Raw genomic sequence first — 23,403 nt, forward strand, 5'->3', positions numbered from 1 at the left:
TTAAGGCTCATGATTAATGCAAGTACTTAAGTTGAAAGTGAAAACTAATGGAATGGATACATGCTTAATTGGAAAGAGATTAGCTTCTTTGCTGGAATCTGTTTACTGTATTGTTAAGTTACTTAATGCTAGAAGAGAAAGCAATCTCATTTTGCCAGTGACACATTAGCTGCCTCATAAGCACGCTGCCCTAAGCACCACCCAAGAGGTGACCAGGAGACTGACAAAACACTTCAAAACTGTTCCTGAAGCCACCTTTCTTGACGAGTGCATAATTCTGCCCTGTGACATTCAGGTTGACAGTGAGAACCTAGTGCCTCTGTCAGAATGTGGGAAAACCTGGTGAATGATAAGAGGAGCAGACACACTGGCTCCAACTGTAGCAGACAAGTAGTCATCTCAGAACTGGAGTGGAAACAAATCATCCTTGAATATAACATCTAGAGATAGTGGAACAGATTCTTTGCCAGCAGCCAGCTTTCAGCTGGAAAACCCCACTCTTGTGAGCAGATTGCCATAAAATTGAGAAGTAAGCAGTGATAGTAATTAAAGATGTTAACACTCTAACAGGTTCTAGGTGATTCTGAATGTTCGTTTAAAAAATAATGTTTGCCAACAGTGACGGCCGATGAGCTGGAAGGGTTGAGACTTCACTATGTGTCAATGCAGTTCTTTCAGCAGGTCACATTTCTGGAAGAGGCCCTGTCCTGTCTGGCCAGTAGAAAGCATTGGCAAGAGCTGGGGCAAACCATTAAGCGCAAGGCAGGCAGGTCTAATTGATAATTAAACCTTTGGTCAAAATTCTGGCTACTGAACTTGAAAGACAAATGAAGTATAGATCGGCAAGACGGCTCAGATTTAAATATGCATGTACAAAACATCAAACATGGTATCCTTTCTAATTAGAGGGCAAGACGATGAGGATGAGCATATTGGAGAAATCTGATGGGCCAGTGGTGTACTTTTTCTTCTGCTTGTGTGAACGGGGAGTTTTGTTTCAACTGCAGAAAGCCTTTGGCCTCCTCTGGTGTATAGTTCCAAGGGCTGAGCCCTAGATGGAATATGGAAGGAAGGTAGAGGAATTGTGCAGGCTCCATTGGTCATATTCTGCAGCCTGGGTTTGGATTTCAATAGACAATAGGTGCAGAAGTAGACCATTCAGCCCTTTGAGTCTGCACCACCATTCTGAGATCATGGCTGATCATCTACTATCAATACTCGGTTCCTGCCTTGTCCCCATATCCCTTGATTCCCCTATCTAGCTCCTTCTTGAAAGCATCCAGAGAATTGGCCTCCACTACCTTCCGAGGCGGTGCATTCCAGACCCCCACAACTCTCTGGGAGAAGAAGTTTTTCCTTAACTCTCCTAAATGACCTACCCCTTATTCTCAAACCATGCCCTCTGGTACTGGACTCTCCCAGCATCTGGAACATATTTCCTGCCTGTCTTGTCCAATCCCTTAATAATATGTTTCAATCAGATCCCCTCTCAATCTCCTTATCCAATTTCCTGCCATATCAAACAGTAAGGGATCATTTTAAGTCCTGGTGTGAAGAGGTTTCTCCTACTAATGAGTATGTTCAGGTGAGATATCAAGCAGAGAATTTAGGTGATGGTTCTCCAGAAACAACCTGCAGAGGGCAGTGAGATTTAACGCAATGGTGTATTTGCTGACGATGCTCTTGCTGAAGCCTAGAGACGAGATGGGAGGCAAATCTCCTCTGATCTCTCATTAACAAGGCATTTTTACCCACAGAACCGCCACTCACTGGATGTTTCTTTCTGTTGTTTTTCGCACGACTCCGTGTAATCTCTAGAAACTGTTGTGTGTGAAAACACCAGGAGATGAGCAGATTCTTAGATACTCGAGCGCCAACAATAATTCCAAGGTCATAGTCACTTAGGTCACATTTCTTCCGCATTCCGATGTTTGGTCTAAACATCTTGACCCTGTCCGCATGTTTTTATGCATTGATTGCTGTCACATGATTGGCTGATTGGATAATTGCATTAACGAGCAGGTGTAGTAATAATAATAATAATCATCATCTGACTGTATAAACACAGCAGTGTGACAAAAGGTCAGAAAATCTCTGGCGCTTATTTGAAGACAGGAATGCATCACACCTCTCAAAATAGCACCATGACATCTTTTAGTTCCACTCGAGAGGAGAGATCGGCCTCATTTCTAACATCCCATCTGACGGTGTGGGACCCACTCAGTGCTGTATCTGCCTCTGGAATAGACTTTGAACCCAGCGACCCCGAAACAAGAACATCAGGAGCCGAGTTACAGTCGCGTTGAAGATTCGATCTATTTTTGACTTGGGTCAACTTTTTAAAGTCAAGCCCAGGTTAAGCCCACTCTTGCACAGTGTGAACAGCCCGAGTGCTAGATTTGTGTATTACACCCAGCTGATAGCACATTCCACGTTCGGGCAGAGCAACTCATTGCTACAACCCGGAAGTTGTTCTCTCACTAAGCTTTACATTCACTGTTCCTGGCATCCAGTGGCTTCTTGTTTCACGGGTGGGTTTAGAATAGAGAGCAAAAAAATAATAATTAACTGTCTCACTGGAAAATAAATGAATTAAACGAGCAGGGGGTGCATTAACGGGAGTGACATTCAATGATCTAGATTAAAGCAGTCAGGCCGGGATCACCAAAGACTTGGGTGCTGGAATATCGGAATATTACCGCAGCCAGTGAATTCCAGAATTCACTCCATAACTGTACAGTGGGAATACTTTCATCACCAGCGTCTTCTCAAGGGTAGTCAGAGGTATGAAAATGCCTGAATTAGAGGGCGCGGTGGGTGGCAGAAGTACGTGCCGACAGATGACAGATGAAACTAGGTGAGGCGGGGAGGGTTCTGCCTCCTTCCTTTCCAGTCCTGATGAAGGATCTCGACCCGAAACGGCCGAGATCCGTTTATTTCTCTCCATAGATGCTGCCTGGTAGGTGGTTAGGTTAGGTAAGGTGAGGTTTGTGTGTGTGTGTCCCCAGAACGAGCAGGTCAGGTGGAAGAGAAAAGCACAGTAACTACATTTAAAAGGGCACCAGGACAAGCATTTGAATGAGAAATTTATGCTGGCAAGAGGAATTAGCAAGATGGTCGCGAGGGAGGCGGTGGGCCGAACGGCCTCCTTTGCTGTGCAGCACCGTGGCTGCAGAATGTAATGTCAGGATCCAAAACTGATGACAAAGCGGTCTGTCAGTTGTGTGGTGGGCAACCCTACCCTCCACAGTATTCTCCTTGACCCTGCCCTCTCCAACGCCCCGCCGACTCCCTCTCTCCACCTCCTGCGTGTCTATAAACCACTTCCCCGCGGGGCATGTGACCGAGCTCGTCAGTGGAGGGAATCTTCCTGTTGTGCTGTTGCTATCGCCGCTCCGGACACATGCGGCGGCGCCGGCATGGCTGAGAGCCGGCCCGACCCCTACACCCTCTGCCTGTTCGACGTGGACGGGACCCTCACCCCCGCCCGGCAGGTAAGCATCGTGGGGGGCCGCGGCCGCTCCCCGCTGGGAGAGACCGAGTGGGGGTTTCGCGCTCGGGACAACGTTCACAGCCTCATCAGCCCAGGTATTCTGTTCGGATCCGGCCTCTGGTCTTCCACCGAGCAGGAGAGTCAGTTCGTCCCGAGTACCGATCCGCACCCAGCCCCAGCTCTCCCGTGCACCAGAAAATCTGCAGATGCTGGAAACACACAAAACGCTGGGCGAGCGCTTTCCAGCCCTGACGAAGAAACGTGCTGCCTGGTCTGCTGAGCTCCTCCAGCGTTTTGTGTGTCCCGCTCACCCACCCCGGGGAAAACGGACACTCGGGACGAGGTTAGACTTTATCATCGGGTTGCTAGCCCGACCTCACCGTTGTCCATTGCTCCCGTCTGAACCGTCCCATCGTAAACTTTGCCGTTTCCCTTCGAGTTCCCCACAAATTCGTCCTCTTCTCCCCCAATACCTGTCTTCCCCCCCCCCAACATGCCCCCATCATTTGTCCCTGGCCAATCTTCTTTTAAACCAGTCACCCCCCACACCAACCACTCGCCAACTTTCAACTTCTGTGTCCCGGTGTGAAAGTTTGACCAGGGCACTCGCATGGGATGCAACCTCGGTACAAGTGTTTTTTTTAAACAAAATAGACTTTATTCAAAATTAAAATTAGGTACAGTAAACCATTCAATGACTCTCAGTCCTTTACAAATGTTTCCATTACAGTCTTTACATTCCCACACTTTTACCACCCAGGTGGCATTCTGTTATTCCATATTTACATACAGTGGTTTAGGGGTATACACCCCGCCACCCACCCCTCAACTCCCACGAGAGAAGGACCCTAGACTGTGGTCCTTCCCCACCGGGCCCTTGCGGTGGCTGCACCGAGTTTGAGTGCAACCCTCAGCCCGTACTCCTGCAGGCGAGAATGTGCCAGTCGGCAGCATTCCCCCACGCGGACATCTCCGTGTGCTCTTTCCTCGGTACATCAACCTCGGTACAAGTTACTGTTTGCCGTGGGCTGGGCTTCATGGAGTCAGTCACTGTCAAAGCGAGGGGCCTGTGTTGTCGTTAAGTGAGTCAGATGTTTCCTTAAGGTTGTTATAACCTGGGGATAGTAATGGGGCTTTGCTCCCACAACCTATTAAATGCTCACAATGACGTGTCTCAAATCGCCTCTGACATCCAAGTGAAGGGTGCGTGCAGTTTCAAAGGGAGCATTGTCGGTACACTGTGAATATGGAGTTGTCCTTTGATGTTTGCCACATAAAATATGGAGCCCACGTTGGGCCAGCAGACCTTTCGACCGAAAGCGTCTCCGTATGATGCCTGTTGTACCTTGTTTTGTCGATTAAAGAGGCTGCTTTGTGTCTACCAGTAATTTTCTCCGGTGACTTCATTCACGCATCAAGAATTTGGTGGAGTTGAGAGGAATGGGGTGAGAATAGGTTTCAGGGAAAATGAGCGGGGAATGGGATTGTCCTATGAACCAGCATAGACGCATTGGACCTTCTGTGTCTATTTAGAACTTGTAAAGTTCTTCTCATACCAAGGCTGGGGAAGGCAGCAATGTTGGTATAAATTATGTAAGGGTTGCCATAGGAGTCAAGTAATTGCTCTAACCAGCATCAGTGAGGGCTAATTCAACAGGCAATGTACCCTGGTGCTGGTCTGGATGAGGATCACAAGGTTGCATTTGCAGGGTTAATGTCGTCTCCTGGTAGACTACGTTAGAACAGAGGGTTTTGTAGGTTCCTTCCCTCCATCTGGATGAACCAGGAGGTACGTTGTCTGCTGAAGGCTAGATCTGTGGCATTCAAGTCTGGCGACCCGGGCCTGTACCAGAAAACCAGGTATGACCTGCGGATGGCTATTTCAAGGGTGAAGAGACAATTTTGAACGAGGTTGGAGGCGACTTCGGATGTACAACAACTCTAGAAGGGTTTGCAAGACATTACTTCCGACAAAGCGAAACCCAATAGCATGAATGGCAGCGGTGCTGAACTCAAAGCCTTCTATGCCCGCTTTGAAAGGGAGAATATAATGTCAGTTGTGAAGATTGCTCCTGCACTGGATAACTCCGTGTCTCAGAGGCCGATTTTAGGCTGTCTTTAAAGAGAGTGAACCCTCGTAAGGCGGAAGGTTCCGACTGAGTACCTGGTAAGCCTCAAAACCTGTGCCAACCAACTGGTGGAAGTATCAAAGGACATTTACAACTCTCACTGCTACGGGTGGAAATTCCCACTTGCTTCAAAAAGGCAACAATTATACCAGGGTCTAAGAAGAATAATGTGAGTTGCCTTAATGACTATCGCCTGGTAGCACTCACATCCAAGACATTGTTGGTGGATGGGACAGGTTCGTAGCAGGCTCATCAAGTGAGCATTGTGTTGCTAATACGGAGGGAAGGAGGGGGTGACGACAAAGGGGGTAGAGAGAGGGGGACAAGGGGAAGAAAAGCGAATGGGATGGAGTAAGTGGGGCAGAGTGGAAGGATAGTGAGTGAGTGGCTGAGAGAGAAGAGCAGTCACTCTGATAAAAGGGAAAAGATTTCTGAATGATTCATGAACCCATGAGCACTCCCTCATTTTTTGTACTCTATTTTTGTAATTTAAAGATCACAATGGCTTTGTGTTGTAATGCTATTGCGAAAGAACGAATTTCAAATCATAAACACAGGAGAGTCTGCAGGTGCTGGAGGAACTCTGCAAGACAGGCAGCAGCTAGGAATGGCACGTCGTATGTCAGTGATAATAAATCTGATTCTTTGAGTGAAGACAGATGACAGGGAAGTGGGGGGGAGCAGAGAGAGAGGAAAGAGATGAGATGAACACAGAGAAGAAGAGTTAGAATAGAGAGGGAGGGGGAGAGAGAGAGAGAGAGAATGTATTTGTACCTCTGATATTAGGTCGGACTCGGGGAAAGGAGCAGGACGCAGGGAAATTCTTCTCTTGCGCAAGGCCACTCTTCAGCTTCTCTCTGACTCAGTCTGTAGTAAACACCTGACTTCAGTGCCTGGGTAATTGTGTTTGTGACGATTCCCTGTGTTGGCAACACCTATTGTCTTGCCCACTTCCCTTACCTTACCTCCTGAAGACCAGCCAAGCGCCACTACCTGCAAGGACGGGCGGGGGGGAAGGTCTAGTGAAGTGAAGGGGGCAAGTGACACTCCTCTCCCCTGCACCCCACCAATGCCTCCTGGAGTCAGGGGGGGGTTAAGGGTTGATTGGGGCAGCCCACGGTGGAAGCTGAAGACCCATCACAACGGCAGTGAAGGTGGAGGAAGGCTGCGGCAGAGAAGGTCCCCGATTGTCTTGCGTTCCATGTCACTGGACCCTGACCCCATGTGGTGACAGCCCGTGCATCAGCCCCCCGCCCCCCATCAACTAAAGTCACGCACAGCCATTCTCCACTCGGGGAACAGTCCATTGTGAGCACATCGGACCTGACTCGAGTGCTAGCACTAGTAGTTAAGTGTGTAACCAGTAAAACACAATGAAGAACTACTATCCAACCAATTAGAGACCTGGTTCGGCAACCGGCACGCCAGGTAATATCCGCCACACATCCTGGTTCCCAAGCTCTCTTCCTAACGCTCCGCGCCCCCCATTCCCAATCAATTCACCAGGCGCCATTCCCCGTGTTTTCATTCAACCAACCCTTCAGAGTTCTGTTTCTTGTGCTGCTTTTCAACTTGACCAGTTCACTGGGAAATGAATTATAGTGCCACATGTCAAAAAAAATATTAAATCTCTTGGGGAACATCCAATAGTTTGGAAAATTAGCTGATCAAACACCACCGATGTGCTGGGTCACTGCCTCCTAGAGCACATGGCCGTCATTCCTGTGCCATACTTGGTATTCCAGACAATGTGGACACAAGCAATGTATTACAGAGTTGTAAACAGATTGCAAGGCAGCTGGAAATGTTTTGGTGTTGGTAAACGTGACACAATCCTCTCCGTACTTGGAAAGGCTGGGAGAGTTTTCTTCCTAAACCTGCAGGCCAACAGCCCGTGAACAAGATCTGGGGGAGCAAGGGCGTTGGACCCCATGGTCCAGCGCTCCAAGGCCCGGTTACACCCACCCTGCGGGGTGTCGGCACCTCTCAAAGTTCAAAGTAACTTCATTGTCAGAGTGCTTACATGTCACCACAGGCCGCTCTAAGGTTTGTGTTCTTGCAGGCATTCACAGTAGAACAAAGAAATACAAGAGAGTTGGTGAGAAACAACGCACAAAGACTGACAAACAGCCACTGCAAAAGAAGACAAACAGCAAATACAAAAAAAACAATAAAATGCATAAACAAATAAATAATTTTTTTTTAAATTTTAAAATTCAGAGAGAACATGAGTTATAGAGGCCTTGAAAGTGAGTCCGTAGGTTGTGGAACCCATCCATTCCCCCCGCACCCCTCTCTCTCTCACCCCCCTCACCTGCCCTCTCCCCCCTCTCTCTGCCCTCCCTCCCCCTCTCCCTTGACTCTACCCTCTCTCCACTCTTCCCCCCTTTCCACCCCACTCTTGCTCCTCTCTCCCACACACCCCTCTCCTCACTCTTCCATCCAATCCTCCTCCCACATACATAAACATAAGCCCTTGGGTTTTAAGCTTGGAATTAAATCCGCAGCCCAGGAACAGAGACCGAGGGGTTATGTGTCGCAGAGGAACCTTTGTCCGACAAGCATTCTCCCCGGTCTGTGCCCCTCCTGACCCCGGTTCACCCCCTCCTACCCCAGCCCACCTTCCCTCCACTGGCCCACTCCCCGTTCTCATTCTCTTCCCCGCTCTGCTTGCAGAAGATTGCTCCTGAGCTGGACGCGTTTTTGCAGGGGCTGAGGAAGAAGGTGAAGATTGGTGTTGTGGGAGGCTCAGATTACGCCAAGATAGCAGAGCAACTGGGGGAAGGAGAAGAAGGTGAGGTGCCGGCCGAAAGTGGGGGGGAAGGGGTGAGCGGGCAAGTCTCAGACCCCGTCTGTTAACCACCGTGGGCAGTGATCCCTCCCAACAATCCCGTTAGACCTCAGAGAGGCAGGAGCTCCCCGCTCCCCGGCGGACGTCCACGGTTCCGTCACGCCCCGCTGTTCTCACCCATCTCCCCTTCTCTTCTGCCATTGCAGTCGTTCGGAAATTTGATTACGTCTTTGCTGAAAATGGGACGGTCCAGTACAGGGACGGGAAGTTCGTCACAAAGGAGGTGGGTGAGCGGCCCGGAGGGTGCGATGCTTTTCCACGGAGGCGCAGCGGGGGGGGGGGGGGGGGAGGTTTATCATTCTCACGTGTATGGAGTTTCAGTGGAAAAACACTGTTGTACATGTCATCACATCAGTACGTCGAGACAGTAGGGGGGAAAAGCATTTGCAGAGTACGGATTGTGGTGTTACAGAGTTAGTAAGGTTCAAGGCCATGACACACTAGACTGGGGTCAAGCGTCTATTTTATCACACAAGAGGTACGCTCAATAGTCTCATGGCTCTTCCATGAACTCAGGCAGTCACAGAGAAAGCATGCAAACTCCGCACAGACAGCACCCAAGGTCAGGATCCAACTGGGTCAGCTCAGTGGGGTTGGGGGTGCGCTCAAGCCTGATGTTCGCCACGTTCAGGCTTTTTGTATTGGGGGGGAGGAGAGATGGTCTGGGGTGGACGGGGCCTTTGACTATTCCAGCTACTTGACTCGGGCAGCAGGAAGTGTTGACAGGGTCCGTGGAGGGGAATTAGGGAGAGTGAGGCTGCTGTTAGAATCATGAGGTTGTTCAGCAGGGTTACAGGCTTACAGCGTCTGCACCAACCATCAACCACATGGCTACAATTGTCGTGGTTTCTCGTGCCCCACAAATGACCAGGAGACGCAGAAGATTCTTCAAGAAGTATTAAACTTTAATTTGCAAATCAAAGCTGAGACAGTCATTGAGCTAGTCGCTGATTGCCCACCGATCCCCGGACACAGCATTCTTTATAGCAATCTCCTGGTCCAGTTGCATTAGCATATGCAATCGGTCTATAGTTGCTTATCACACGTACATCCTGCCACTATTGTTTCTACCCATTGACTTAATCATGTTCTAATCTACATCTCTTAGCTACCTCTCATTAGCACACCATTGTCTTCTACATTCTTAAGATTTCGTGACTTAATCATGTTCTAATCTACATCTCTTAGCTACCTCTCATTAACACACCATTGTCTTCTACATTCTTAGGATTTCATTCTACTAAATTGGGTACATGCATAGCAAATAGCAAGTTTCAAAACTGACTACATAGTTTTGGTTACACAGCAAAATTTATACTTTTATACTCCAATATATCCCCCCTTTGAGACCCAGAGGGTCTCACACAGAGAAAAGACTAAGAGTCTGCGTACAAAAGCCCCAATAAACTCAAGCACTTATTCCCAAATCTCGGGTTAAACTATAATTTTCTGCGCCAAGACCTCAAAGTATTCTCTCCCTGTTACCCTGGGCCGCTGAGCCAAAAATCTGTCCCTCTGTACCTGAGACAGGGAAAAAAACTCAGAAGCCCTTACAATCTACTCCCACACTGTCGTTTTGCTCTTGTTCATCCTGCAGGTGTTGTAGGCTGTAACGATACATTTTTGGTGTTTCTTTCTCCACTAAGCTTGCTTCAGTAATTGCCACGAGCATCGGAAATTGTTTGGTTGCAGCACGCACTACAAGAGATTTGAGACAAGGAAGAAAACAGCACAGCACAAGCGCACAGCTCAACAATATAATACTGACAGTTATTGCTATTTTAGTCAGCCATGCTCCCCATCCTCCGAGTCTACTTTCTAACCAATCAAAGAACTGATGTCCGAACCCTGCATTCTGTTTGACCTCCATCCGCAGATTCTTTAACTTATTCATTGCTCTGGTGAAAGACCCTTCTGGGCTAGTATTGTTCGGTATGAAAGTGCAGCATTGTTCTCCAAACATTACACACACTCCCCCTTTTTCTGCCAAAAGCCAATCCAGTACCTGTCTGTTTTGCCACGCCACCCTGCTAGTTGCATCCAGCTGTTGCCCTAAGGCCTCCAGTGCATCATCGGTGTAGTTGATGAACCTCTGTTGATTGTAGTATATATAGTTTATCCATTCAACATTTTTGCTTACCCCTATCACAGATATGATAGCTTCCCAGTGAGCATCTCATGTGGTGTCAGGCATGTCATTCGATTAGTTTGCATGCGGTAACTCATCAATGCTAACGGTAAAGCATCGACCCAATTAAGTTTAGTGTCTGCACAAATTTTGTTTAGTTTGGCTTTCAGGGTTCCATTAATTCTCTCTACCATGCCCTGCGACTGAGGGTGGTATACACATCCAAATCTTTGCTTTATCCTCAGCGCCTGTAGTACCAGTTTGACTACTTTCTGGATAAAAGCTGAACCATTGTCTGAGCTAACTTCTGTAGGTATTCCAAACCTTGGGATCACTTCATTTGTCAGAAATTTTACCACTGTCTTTGCCCCTTGATCTCTTGAAGGTACCGCCTCCACCCATCTGCTAAATCGATTAATTACTACCAGCATGTATCTTTTCCCTCTCACTGGCTTTATCATGTCTACGTAATCGATCACTAAATGTTTAAATGGTCCTTCAGGTACAGGAATGTGACCTATTGGGGTTGTAATTCCCTTCTGAACATTATTTTGTGCGCATACCTCGCACTGTGACAAGACAAAGTCCACTGAAGCCTGTAAATAAGGTGACCAAAAACCATCCTCCTTTATTTTCTTTATCACTTCCCCCCTTGCACAATGGTCCATCCCATGCGCTTCTGAAATCAGAATTGTCAGTAGAGGGGTGGGCGCTACCAACAAACCGTCTTCCGTGCTCCACAAGCCTTCCGGGTTCTGCTTGGCCCCCCTTCGTCTCCACATTGTCTGTTCTGCCAAAGTTGCCTTACCTTGTATTTCAATTAGGTCCTCTACCCCAGGTTCTGGAGTTAGGCTTACCTGGGGGGCAATGACAGCTGACGTACACCCAGACGCTTTTCTGGCTGCCTCGTCCGCAGCTTGATTTCCCTTTGTTATTACATTGTTTCCCTTTTTATGTGCCTGGCATTTTACTATAGCCAATGCTTTAGGTTTCATTATGGCTTTTATTAAGTCTAGAATGTGCTGACAATGTTGTATGGGATCTCCATTACTTTTTTTAAAACCTCTCTGTTTCCACACTGCCCCGAACAAATGGCATACTCCATGAGCATATGCCATATCAGTATAGATGTCTACTTTCTCACCTTCCATCATTTCACACGCAGATGTCAGGGCTTTGATTTCTGCTAGTTGGGCGGAACACGGTTGGGGACAGGACTCCATCCTAATAATCTTATAGCTCGACTGATCCTGCTGCACTACTGAGAACCCTGTGTGATTTCCATCATAATCCCTATAACAAGAGCCATCTACGAACAGAACCTTTTTATCTGCATCCTCTAGTGGTTCTGACCGTAAATCTGCTCTCAATTTGGCATCGTCTTCCCTACACAATCATGGGGTTCTCCTTCATAGTCCAAAGGGACAAAATTGGCTATATTACTGGTAGTGCATCTCTGTATAGTTATGTCTGGAAATGTCAATAGCATCTGATACGCTGCTATCCTGGCTGGCGTCAGCACAAATTTCCCTCTTTCCAGCAATTCTGCTACTTTGTGGTGTGTGTACAGTCTCACAGGATAGCCCAGGGTTACAGATGATGCCTTTCCATATGCATAGTACAGCGCCGCCAATCCCTGATAACAGGGTGGATACCCCTGAGCCACCTCATCTAGTCTCGTACTGTAGAATGCTATCGGCTGCTTTGCTTTTCCTGTGCCTGTCTCTTGTGTTAGAACCGCTGTGACATAACCCTCCTGTGGGTTGGATACATACAAATGAAAAACCTTCTCGTAGTCAGGCAAAGCTAATGCTGGTGCTGACTGCAATTCCTGCTTAATAGTATTTGTCAGAAACGAGCCACGCTCCCGAATAATGGCTTCAAGACAAATTCAAGGAAACAAAGTTTATTAACAGTTCTGCAGAGCTGGGTGCCTTCAGAGAAGGGAACCCTGAACCTTACAGGGCAGCAGGTTTTATCCTTCTTCCTTACCCCTCCCCTCCCTGACTCGGGAGGTACACAGTCTTAGATTCAGTGTTTTCCCATTCCATATTTGGAGTTGTTTTTTTACACATTTCTGTAAAACAATAGTCCATATCTCAGGACTTCAATGATTACAATCTTCGCATATCTGCTCTGTTTTCCACAAGCAGTTAATCTTGTCAGGCGCTTCTGCATTCCTGCTTATCAGACATAATTAAATCACATTTGTTTACTGACTTTAACCTCTTCCAAGCCCACGCACATCTTAATTTACTTCAACTCTCATGGTATTGAAAGCTATCTCCGCCTCTCCATTTCACTGTAAGCCGTTCTTCAAATTGGTATGTCCTACTTCTTTCATTATCTTTCTCAAAGGTGCCACAATCTCAGCATATTCTCCTATCCAATCTGAGCTGTACCCTGCCATTCCCAAAAACGTCATCATCTGCCCGACAGTCTGGGGTTTTGGGGCCTTAGTTATTGCCTCAATCTGATCTGGTGCTATCGCCTTCACTCCCTTGGATATTACCCTGCCTAAGTATTCCACTTGCTGCGTGCAAAATTGCAGTTTCTTTTTGGATACTTTATGTCCTCCGTGCACCAGCTTCTCTAACAGAGTTATAGTGTCCTGCTCACACTGTTCCTCGCTGTGGGAGCAAATCAACAGGTCATCCACATACTGTAACAATGTACTTTCCAATGGCATGCCCTCTAGGTCTGCCTTCAACACCTGATTAAAAACGTGTGGTGAATGTTTAAATCCTTGCGGCATTCTGGTATAGGTATACTGAGCACCTCTGTAAGTAAATGCAAACAAATACTGACACTGATCGGCTAGAGGAATGCTGAAGAAAGCCGAACACAAATCAATCACTGAAAAGTAACTTGCTTCTGGTGGAACATTAGTCAAAAGCGTGTGTGGGTTGGGGACTACCGCTGGCCAGTCCTCTACCACATCATTTACCGCTCGCAAATCATGCACCAATCTCCACTTAGATTTATCTGCTTTTAAGACCGGCAACAACGGGGTATTGCATGGACTGTTTGTTCTTATAAGCACTCCTATTTCAAGCAACCCCTGCACTGTCGACGCTATTCCCTCTTCTGCTTCTGGTCTTAGAAGGTATTGTGGTCTCCTGGGTGGAATTGCTCCCCTTTTCAGCTTTATTTCCACTGGACTAGCTGTTTTTATTTTCCCTACGTCCGTGTCATGCTGTGACCACAGAATAGACGGCAACTCATCTAACCTTTTATCTTTCTGCTGGCCTCTTTCCTTTCCCAGCACGGGCATGTGTGGTTGGGGAGTTATTTCGACCTCTCTCACTGTCCCTACCATATCCCCACTTACCATTATTTTAATGCAATTGTTGTCTTCTGATATCCACACCTCTGGCGTGATTTTCCTCCACACTGTTACGGTTTCAGCACTCTTAACTAAGGGTCCTAAGTCTTTAGACTGATATCCCTTGTTTACCAACAACGTTACGTGGGGCACAGCCTCCGGTATCCTGTACCATTTTTCTAAAAAGGTGTTCCACTTAACTTGTAAAGCTGCTCCTTGCTTTCCAATTATCACAGCCTCCCCTTCCAGGTTTTGTTGGGTACATGCCTCCAGGTGCCATCTCTCCTCTAACTCCCTGTTCTGAGTCTCGTCAAAAATCACTGTACAATGTAGCTCAGATTTGGGCATTACAGCCCTGGGTAATATAGCCTGCACGCCCTTTTTCCATTTTTCCCAGGTTTCCTGAATCTGATCTGCGATGTCTCCTATCCAAAAGACATTAGCCTTCTTGTCTTCTTGCACTATCAATTGAGCCCCTGCTCTTCCCACACTCAGCCCATTTCTGGTGCATTCTAATTTTAATTCTAATTTCAATAAGGCATCTCTGCCTAACAAATTAATCGGAGTTCCTTTAAATACTAGCACTGGCAAAACAATTCCTTTGTTTCCCATTCTCAACTGCACTGGAGCCGTGTACTGTGTCAACTGTGTTTTCCCTGAGAACCCTACCGTCTTAATAAACTTTCCTGACATGGGAAGGTGAAGGGCATACTGTGGCTGTACACAAGTGTACGTGGCTCCAGTATCTATCATCATTGGTGTCAGTTGCCCTTCTAACATAACCTGAACAATGCCTCCCTTGTTATCATTGGTAAAGTCCCTTCCCACTCAAGTCCATGGGGCACCCCTAATACCTCGCATAGGGGTTCACAGGTCTGCTTGGGCCTGTGGGGGCTGGTCCTTGGCTAAACTTTGGTTCCTTTCTTATCGGTTCCTGCTGGTGTGTGACAGGCCATGGTGTAAACAGACAATCTCTTCTCATGTGATCTGGCTGATTACATTCCCAGCACAATCTCTCTACCTCTCTTTCCCCCTGTTTCCTCACTGGTCCCCTCTGCCTATAGCTCCTCTGCCCCCCTCCTTGGGACTTCCAGTCCTGTCTGGGCTGTTTGAATTTAGTCTGTTTCTTTACTGCCTCCCACACAAATTTCTCCGGGGCCCTCTTCTTCCCTCGGTCTCCCTGTGGAGTCCTTCCTTTCTGTCCTGATTCAATACTTGGTTGGCCCCTGGAGTATTTTTCACATCTCCTCTGGCAATCCCCTCTCAGTAACTTATCTGGCTCTCTCTCTACTTCCGCAAGTCGCTCCCCTACCGCCTCCTTCTGCTCTTCTAGGCTTCTGCCTCCTACCTCTTCCCCACAAATTCTCGTATCCTCTCTCTCTCCACTTAACTCTTGCTCCTCCAATGAGTCACCTTCTCTTTCTTCCTGTCCGTGTCTGTACACCTGTGGCAGGGACTCCTCATGATCCTTACTCGTGCTTGATTCCCTTCTCTCTTGTGTTTCTCCAAGACTCTCATCTCCTATCTTTTTTCCACTTCCTCTTGAATGCCTCATCTCTTCCTGCCTTGATGAGCCACTTTCTTTTCTAGTCTGTTTATTTCTATAGTATAACCGATACTCCTCATACTCCTTTTCCTCTCTCAAGTATTTCATCTGTTCAATCTCTTCTTCCATTTCTCTCTTTGCCTGTTCCACCTTTATCCTTTCTGCCTGTATCTCCTTCCATATCGTCACTTTTTCCTTCTCGTATTGTCTTGTTTCCTCCTCATTATCCCAAACTTGTACTTCTCCCTGCATGTTTACTGTTCCCGTCAGCAGGGGACACTGCTCAGGGGTTCATTCCTCATTATAGGGAGGGTGCTTTTCTGTTTCTTTCGCAACCGGGTACGGAGCTGAAGCCAGCTTCTCACTGTACCTTCCTCTCTCTCTAACAGGCAGTTTCTCCAACACCTTAGTGTCTTCCTCGCTTGTAATCAATATTCTACCTGTCCTCCTCAGCCTTTCTCCCTCCGTTCTGAAGAGTTTTAACACTTCCATTTCTCGTTCTCTTTTTTGCCCTCTTTTCTTAGATTTATCTTTTGGTTTGTAATTTTTAATTAGTCCTTCCATTTCTTCGCACAAACTTACATCAAACGTTCCTTCTCTTGGCCACTTTGTGACCAGGTTTTTGGTTCTTTTTTCCCATTTTTCTGAAGTTTTTGTGATCTCATATTTATTTAAAGGGAATTTTTTGCTCAGAATCTCTACTGCCGTTCCTTTACCTGTCATGTTATTCTCTCTTTTTAAGGTATTTCAGAGATTCACAGTTCGTTTACTGAATAATATTTACTCTAATTCTATGCCTAGTCTATTCTGTTCTGCCTGTACAGACCTCTATTCAGAGCGGTATCCACAGAACTTGCTCTTTGCACCTCGTCTATTCAGACCCTTATCTCTTAAGGCGGTATCCACGAGGATTTTCTCTATTTTCCTTTCCCTGCCCGTTCAGCCCTTCGTTTCATATGAAGCGGTACCCACAGGGATTTACCAACACCACGTGGACTTTTTCTTAACGTCTTATTAACTTATTTGTACTTACCCTCACTGCAGTGTTCTTGAGCAATCCTCTGAGCCTCCTGTTAACCCCCAATTCTGCCAGATTCTTTGGACCGGAGAGACCCTTCGGCAGTGGTTCCACACTTCTGAGGCTCCAAGACCTCCCCAAAGCCAACAGAATTCTTAGTCCAAATTGTCGCATAAAGCGCTTACCTTTTGTTTGGGTGCACCCTTAATTCTGTTAGCCTTGTGGGGGTCCCTAGAGGACTGGGAAGCGTCCCCAATCAGCCGTTTCCTTTCCGCGGGTCTCTTTCCGGTCCTGCCGCGGTCGCCAATTTTGTCGTGGTTTCTCGTGCCCCACAAATGACCAGGAGACGCAGAAGATTCTTCAAGAAGTATTCAACTTTAATTTGCAAATCAAAGCTGAGACAGTCATTGAGCTAGTCGCTGATTGCCCACCGATCCTTGTACATAGCATTTTTTATAGCAATCTCCTGGTTTAGTTGCATTAGCATATGCAATCGGTCTATAGTTGCGTATCACCAGTACATCCACCACTATTGTTTCTACCCATTGATTTAATCATGTTCTACTCTACATCTCTTAGCTACCTCTCATTAACACACCATTTATAATCTACATTCTTAGGATTTCATTCTCCTACTAAATTGGGTACATGCATAGCAAATAGCATTTGCAAATAGCGAACTGACTACATAGTTTTGGTTACACAGCAAAATTTATACTTTTATACTCCAATACAATCATCCTATTACCAATCCCATTTTATTCTCTTCACATTCCCATAATTCCAGCCCCACCCATCCAGTTTCTACTCTTCACCTACACACTAGGGCCAACTTTCAATGTCCAATTAATCTTCCAACCTTCACAACTTTGGGATATAAGCGTTCTTGTGGCAACTCTCTTTGTCAGTGGTGGGGAGGGCTTTGCCTGTGATATACTGGGCTGTATCCACCACTTTCTATAAACTATTCCATCCCTGGGCGTTGGTGTTTCCATACCTGGCTGCAATTCAAACTCTTAGGAGACTCTCCGCTGTGCATCGACCGAAGTTTGTCAGAGTTTTTGGTGACTTGCTGAACCTACGCAAACAGTTAAGAAAGTTGAGGCGGTGTGGTGGAGTTGCCATATGTCCAGCATCCAACTAGAAGATCAGTGAGTCTCCGGTAGACTGAGGCACGTCTGTCATCGAGTTCCGGCAGTTGTTTTCACCCGTATTTAAGTAGTTGTAGGCAACCTTGGCGATGGGGCTGGAGTCACGTATAGGCCGGAGGAAAACAAAATACACTGCGGGTGCTGTGAACATGAGCAAAGTTGGAATGGTGGAAGTTTGGCCTGATGACTGAAAGAGATTCAGACGCTGGGGTGGGGGGAGTTAGTGGGTAACTGAGGACGGGGGGGGGGGAGGAGAGGGTGGTGGAAATCGGGTGGGAAAAACGAGAAATTAGGGACATGAGAGGAGGAAAGGAGAGGGAGATGCAGGATCTCTGCAGGTGGCAGGAGCAACTTCACCAGGACATCATAAAGTCATAGAAAACTTACAGCACTGAAGGAGGCCCTTTGGCCCATCTAGTCTGTGCCGAACCATTTAAACTGCTTAGTTCCATCGATTTTCACCCAGACCACAGCCCTCCGTACCCCTCCCACCCATGGACCTAATGAAACTCTTCATAAATGTTGAAATCAAAGACATAACAAATCAAAGACTTGCGTTGGCAGCTCATTCCAAAACCCTGACCAACCTCTGATTGAAGGTATTTTCCCTCGTGTTCCTCTTAAGCGTTCGGCCTTTCACCCTTAACCCATGACCTCTGGTCAGCTGGCGATCTGCGATCCTGTCGAAGGCAGAGGGTTGGATGGGAAAGCCGGGTGCAGGGATCTGGGAAAGGGGGGAGATGTAGATGTTGTTCAGAGTGAGAGGGCTGAGTGGCAAAACTTGGGGCAATGTCCATCTGTGTGCAGAGTCTCTGGGAAAGATTCAGGAAACTGGGAGGCTGGGATACGTTTCCAGAACGCAGGAGGTGAAGTGGTGAGTTTTCAGCAAGGCCGGACTTGGTTCATCCTGTGCTAACTAATGCACCTCTCCCCTTCCTTTTTCCTACCCTGTCCCTTCCCGCCTCCTCCCCTCCCACTCCTGCCTGTCCCTTTTCTCCCTCCCCTTCCCCTTCCCTCCTCTCCTCTCCCTTCTAACCCTCCCCTTTCTCTCCATCCTATCCAATTCCCTCTCATTCCCTCTCCCGCCCCTTCCTCCCCACCGCCATTCTCCCCTTCCTCATCCTCCTGAGCTGTCCCCTCATCACCTCCATCCCATTCTTCTTTCCCACCTATCACCCTCTCTGTTTTCGAGACCACCTTTCCCTGACCCTCCCCTCTCTTCTCTTCCCTTCCCCCCAATGTCCCTTCCTGCCTTCCCCACACCCCCATCCTCTCCTGCTCTTAGTACAAATCCCATTTTGCTCTTCCCTCCCTCACCTCCCGTACCTCACCCACATCTCCCTCGTCCCCTCTCCTCCCTTGCCCTGCTCTATTGTTACCCCTCAGGCCATCCAGAACTACCTGGGTGAGGAGTTACTCCAGGAGCTGATTAACTTCTGCCTCAGCTACATGTCTGACATCCGACTACCCCGCAAAAGGTAAAGAGACTGCACCCCGCCCTTCTCCTGCCGGGCCTGGCTCAGGCACGGCTGGGGGTGGGTACTTGCTAGCGTGGGTGTGTGGGCTGCAGGTGGAGTGGGGGATCAATGGGGGAAATTGCAAAGGGCTAGAAGAACCATGGGCCCCACTCCAGCTTGCCAAACATTCTGATATAGGATCTCCATCTCAAATGTCAACCATCCCTCCGTCGCCACAGAGTTCCTCCAGCAGTTTGCTTTTCATGACGCTATTACAGCCCCAGCAACCCAGGTTCAATTCCCGCCGTTGTCTGTTTTCCCCGTGACCGTGTGGGTTTCCTCCCACATTCCAAAGACGTAAGTGTTAGTAGGTTTATTGGTCACATGGGTGTAAATGGATGACACGGGCTCATTGGGTCAGAAGGGCCTGTTACTGCACTGTATCTCTAAATAAAATTAAATTATATATTAAAAAATCCTTACAATATGCAGAGTGGTCTTTCATCCCATTGAGTCTATCCTAGCCCATGGAGCAAGTTCAAAGTAAACTTATCAGCAAAGTATGTATATGTCAGCTTAAAGATTCATTTTCTTGCAGGCATTTACAGGAAATAAAGAAAAACAATAGAATTTATGAAAAACTAAACATAAGTAGACACAGAATAACAAACAGTGAATGTGCAAAAACGACAAACTATACAAATAAAAAAATACTGAGAATGTGAGAATATTCATTGCCCTCTGCATTGATATTTCCCCCCACAGATGGTGGTGTATCTCTGGATTTCTTTGCCTCAGAGTGTTGTGGAGGCCAGATCATGGGGGGGGGGGCAATATTTAATGTGGGGGTAGATAGATTTTTTGAAAGACGAGGAGCTTCGGGAAACCAGCACAGTAGATATTGAGGCCTGGGGAGGGGCAGTGGTGGGAATTGAACCTGCGTCGCTGGTACTGTAAGTTGTTGTGGTAATTTTTCACCTTATTATCCCCACACTCTCATCAACTACACCCCCCCCCCCCCACCCGCCCCCAGATTCTACCACTCAGCCACCACCCACTAGGGACAACTTACAGCGGCCTGTTCAGCACTCACATCTTCCATAACTGTGTGCCAGAGCCCCGGGTGGAAATCACAGGCGGAGCATGCAAACTCCACACAGGCAGCGCTCGAGGTCGGGATCGAACCCACGTCTCTACCCAGGGCAATGCTAAGCAGAGAGGAATGGGAGTGATGGGATTGGTTGGAAGGCTGCCTTAGACTCGGTGGGACAAATGGCCTCCCTCTATGTTCCGAGGAGACGTAATGTGAGCCATTGTGTTACAGGGGCACCTTCATCGAGTTTCGGAACGGCATGTTGAACATCTGTCCCATTGGCAGGAGCTGTTCTTTAGCAGAGCGACTCGAGTTCTCCCAGATTGACAAGGTAACTGGAGGGTGCTGGGGCGGAGGGAATAATGTGATCTCACAACGACTCACTCCCATGCTGTCGTTGAGGAGGAGGACATCTTTCCAAAAGGTTCCGGTCCTTCCACTAGATCAGGGGTTCTCAACCCGGGGTCCACAGCCTCCTCAGTTAATGGTAGGGGTCAATGGCATAAAAAAAGTTGGAAACCCCTGGGCTAGATCATCACTGATATCTTCAAAACCTCTTTGGAATAAACATCTGTTGTTCCCAGTCCTGTTTTGGAACAGTTCTGGTCCCTTGACTTAAGATGGTTAAGACCAGAAGACATTCCTGAGTCTAATGGAAGAGACCACAGATGCTGAAATCTGGAGCAACAAAATCTGCTGGAGGGTCTCAGTGGGTCGAGTAGAATCCATCGGAAGAAACAAACTGTTGCCGCTTCGAGTCAAAATGTCAACGATTCCTTTCCTCCCACAGATACTGCTCGACCCGCCAAGTTCCTCTAGCAGACTGATTGCTACTGCGTTCAGCTCCTTTGTGGGAAGAGAGGGTGTCCTACAGCAAAGGAGAAAAAAATCTTAGACCCGTGTTCTCTAGAATTTAGAAGAATTTAGGGTGGACCTCATTAAAAGATAAGATCCTGAGGGGGCTTGATATGGCATATTTTACAATTTATATCAATATCAATAGACCTGACTCTGATTCTGAGATGTTTCCACTAGTGGGAGAACCTCCAACAAGGAGACAGAGTTATAAAGTGGTCATTTAAGACTGGGATGTGTCAGAATTTCATCTCACAGAGAGCGGCGGTTCTCTGGAATTCTGTAACTTGGGCCTGGTCGTTAGAGGTGTTTATAGAGGAAGTAACTCATTTTTGAAAAGATTAGGCGTCACGGCAGCTTGGCGGTTAGCACAATCGTTTTACAGCGTCAACAATCACCGATCGGTGTTCAATTCCTTCAACTCCTGTGAGGAGTTTGTACGTTCTCCCCATGACTGCGTGGGTTTCCTCCGGGTGCTCCGGTTTCCTCCCACAGTCCAAGGGTGTACAGGTTAGGGTTAGTAAGTTGTGGGCAGGCTATGTTGACGCTGGAACTGTGACAGCACTTTCGCCCTGCCACCACCCCCCAGCACAATCCTCAGACAGTGTTGGTCATTGACACTAACAACACATTCCACTGTATTCTTCGATGTCTGGTGTACATGTGACAAAGCTCATCTGTCTTTATTTCTGATTGAGAACAGAGGCCAGCAGAGATCAACCGTGATAATGTTGAGTGGAGGGATGGGGGGAGAGGGAGCCACGTTGTCACGGGCCCTGTGTCCTTGGTCGACAATAACACTATGTTGGGGATTCGGATGTCTTTAAACAGCTCGGTCAGATTAGCCTTCAGTGAGGATACTCAACACTACCTACTCCTAGGAAAGCCAAAGCCACGGTATTCAAAGTACGCCCATGCCACCATATACAACTCTGAGGTTCTTTTCCTAGCATGCATTCCCAGGAAAGTAAACGCAATTTGTGCGAAAAACTACACATGAACAAAGGCCGATGAGCAACCAATGCGCAAAAGTTGACACGTTGTTCAAATTTTTTTTTAAATATTGAGAACCTAAGTTTAGAATCCTTGAAAGGGAATCTGAAAGTTGCGGAATCAGTTCAGTGTTGGGGTGGGCAAAATTATCCAAATATAAGAGGAGTTTGGATAGGCACATGGATGTAAGGAAGATGGAGGGATTTGGACATTGTGTAGGTAGGAGGGATTAGTGTTTGGGTGTTTTAATTGTTTGACACAACATTGTGGGGCGAATTGCTTGTTCCTGTGCTGTACGGTTCTATGTTTTATGCTCCTCAGTCTCCTACACTCTAAGGAATAAAGTCCCAACCTACAGGAGATGGGATGTTATCTCCATTCTCAATGAAAGTCCCTCTATCCTGAGGCGGTGTCTTCAGGTCTTAAGACTCCCCCCACCGTAGGAAAAATCCTCTCCACATCCACTCTTCATCGGGGCCTTTCAACATTCGATAGATTTCAATGAGATCCCCTCTCATTCTTCTGAATTCCAGTGAGTATAGGCCCAGAGCCCTCAAACACTCTTCATATGACAGGCCATTCAATCCTGGAATCATTTTCGTGAGCCTCCTTTGAACCCTCTCCGATGTCAGCACATCCTCTCTCAGATAAGGGGCCCAAAACTGCTCTCAGTTCTCCCAAGTGAGGCCTCGTCAGTGCCTTATAAAGCCTCAGCATTACAGCCTGACCTCCAGCCACTTGGTGTGTGCTGCGATCGATTTCCAACATCTGCAGAACCTCTTGTGTCTCCTTTAAATGGAATTCCGAATATGACAGAGGAATTCCGTAAGTGGAACGGTCTGGGAAAAAATATTGCTCTTTGATTGGCTGAAGATACTGGAAACAGTTCTTGCTGCCCTTTGTTAGCGTCAGAACCACACCAGGAAGGTCCTGTGGAATGGAAGCAGCAGGAGGAGAGTTTCATTGCATTCACTTCAGACGAGTTGCATTTGGTGCAGCCAGTAGAGCTGCTGCCTCAGCTGCAACGACCTGGGTTCAGTCCCGACCTCCAGCACCACGCAGTGCTCCAGTTTCCTCCCACCCCCCCCCAAAAAAAAAACTTGCAGGTGGGTGGGTTAAATTGCTTCTGTAAGTTGGCCCCAGTATCTAGGCAAGTGGTAGGATCTGTGGGAACGAGGGAAAAATAGGGCTAGTGTAAGTGGGTCGACACGGATTAGGTGGGACGAATGGCCTGTTTCCAAGCCGTGGGACCGTGTGACTACTGCGTCGTCACCTGAATTGGTTACCCTGTTCTCTTCTCCACCTCGCCCTGAATTCCCCCCTGCTGGAGCAGCCGGCTCCCAAGGGACTGAATGGCCTCTCTC

The 23,403-nt window shown here is 47.6% G+C and overlaps 1 protein-coding gene across 4 annotated transcripts in view; it reads left to right on the top strand.

Annotated features, from left to right (window-relative positions):
- The first annotated feature begins 3,185 nt into the window (after positions 1–3,185).
- The window catches only part of pmm1l (phosphomannomutase 1-like), a 29,206-nt gene continuing 8,988 nt past the window's right edge, over positions 3,186–23,403 (top strand). For 3 of the 4 annotated variants that reach the window (XM_073033835.1, XM_073033836.1, XM_073033837.1), the window contains exons 1-5: positions 3,186–3,494; positions 8,299–8,416; positions 8,620–8,696; positions 19,028–19,119; positions 20,423–20,522. In XM_073033835.1, the coding sequence (XP_072889936.1) occupies positions 3,201–3,494; positions 8,299–8,416; positions 8,620–8,696; positions 19,028–19,119; positions 20,423–20,522 (681 nt within the window). In that variant the 5' untranslated portion in view covers positions 3,186–3,200. The remainder of the gene's footprint in view (positions 3,495–8,298; positions 8,417–8,619; positions 8,697–19,027; positions 19,120–20,422; positions 20,523–23,403) is intronic. The other variant, XM_073033838.1, reaches the window with a different exon arrangement.

The sequence above is a fragment of the Hemitrygon akajei genome, chromosome 31 (genome assembly GCF_048418815.1).
Source record: "Hemitrygon akajei chromosome 31, sHemAka1.3, whole genome shotgun sequence".
NCBI lineage: Eukaryota > Metazoa > Chordata > Chondrichthyes > Myliobatiformes > Dasyatidae > Hemitrygon > Hemitrygon akajei.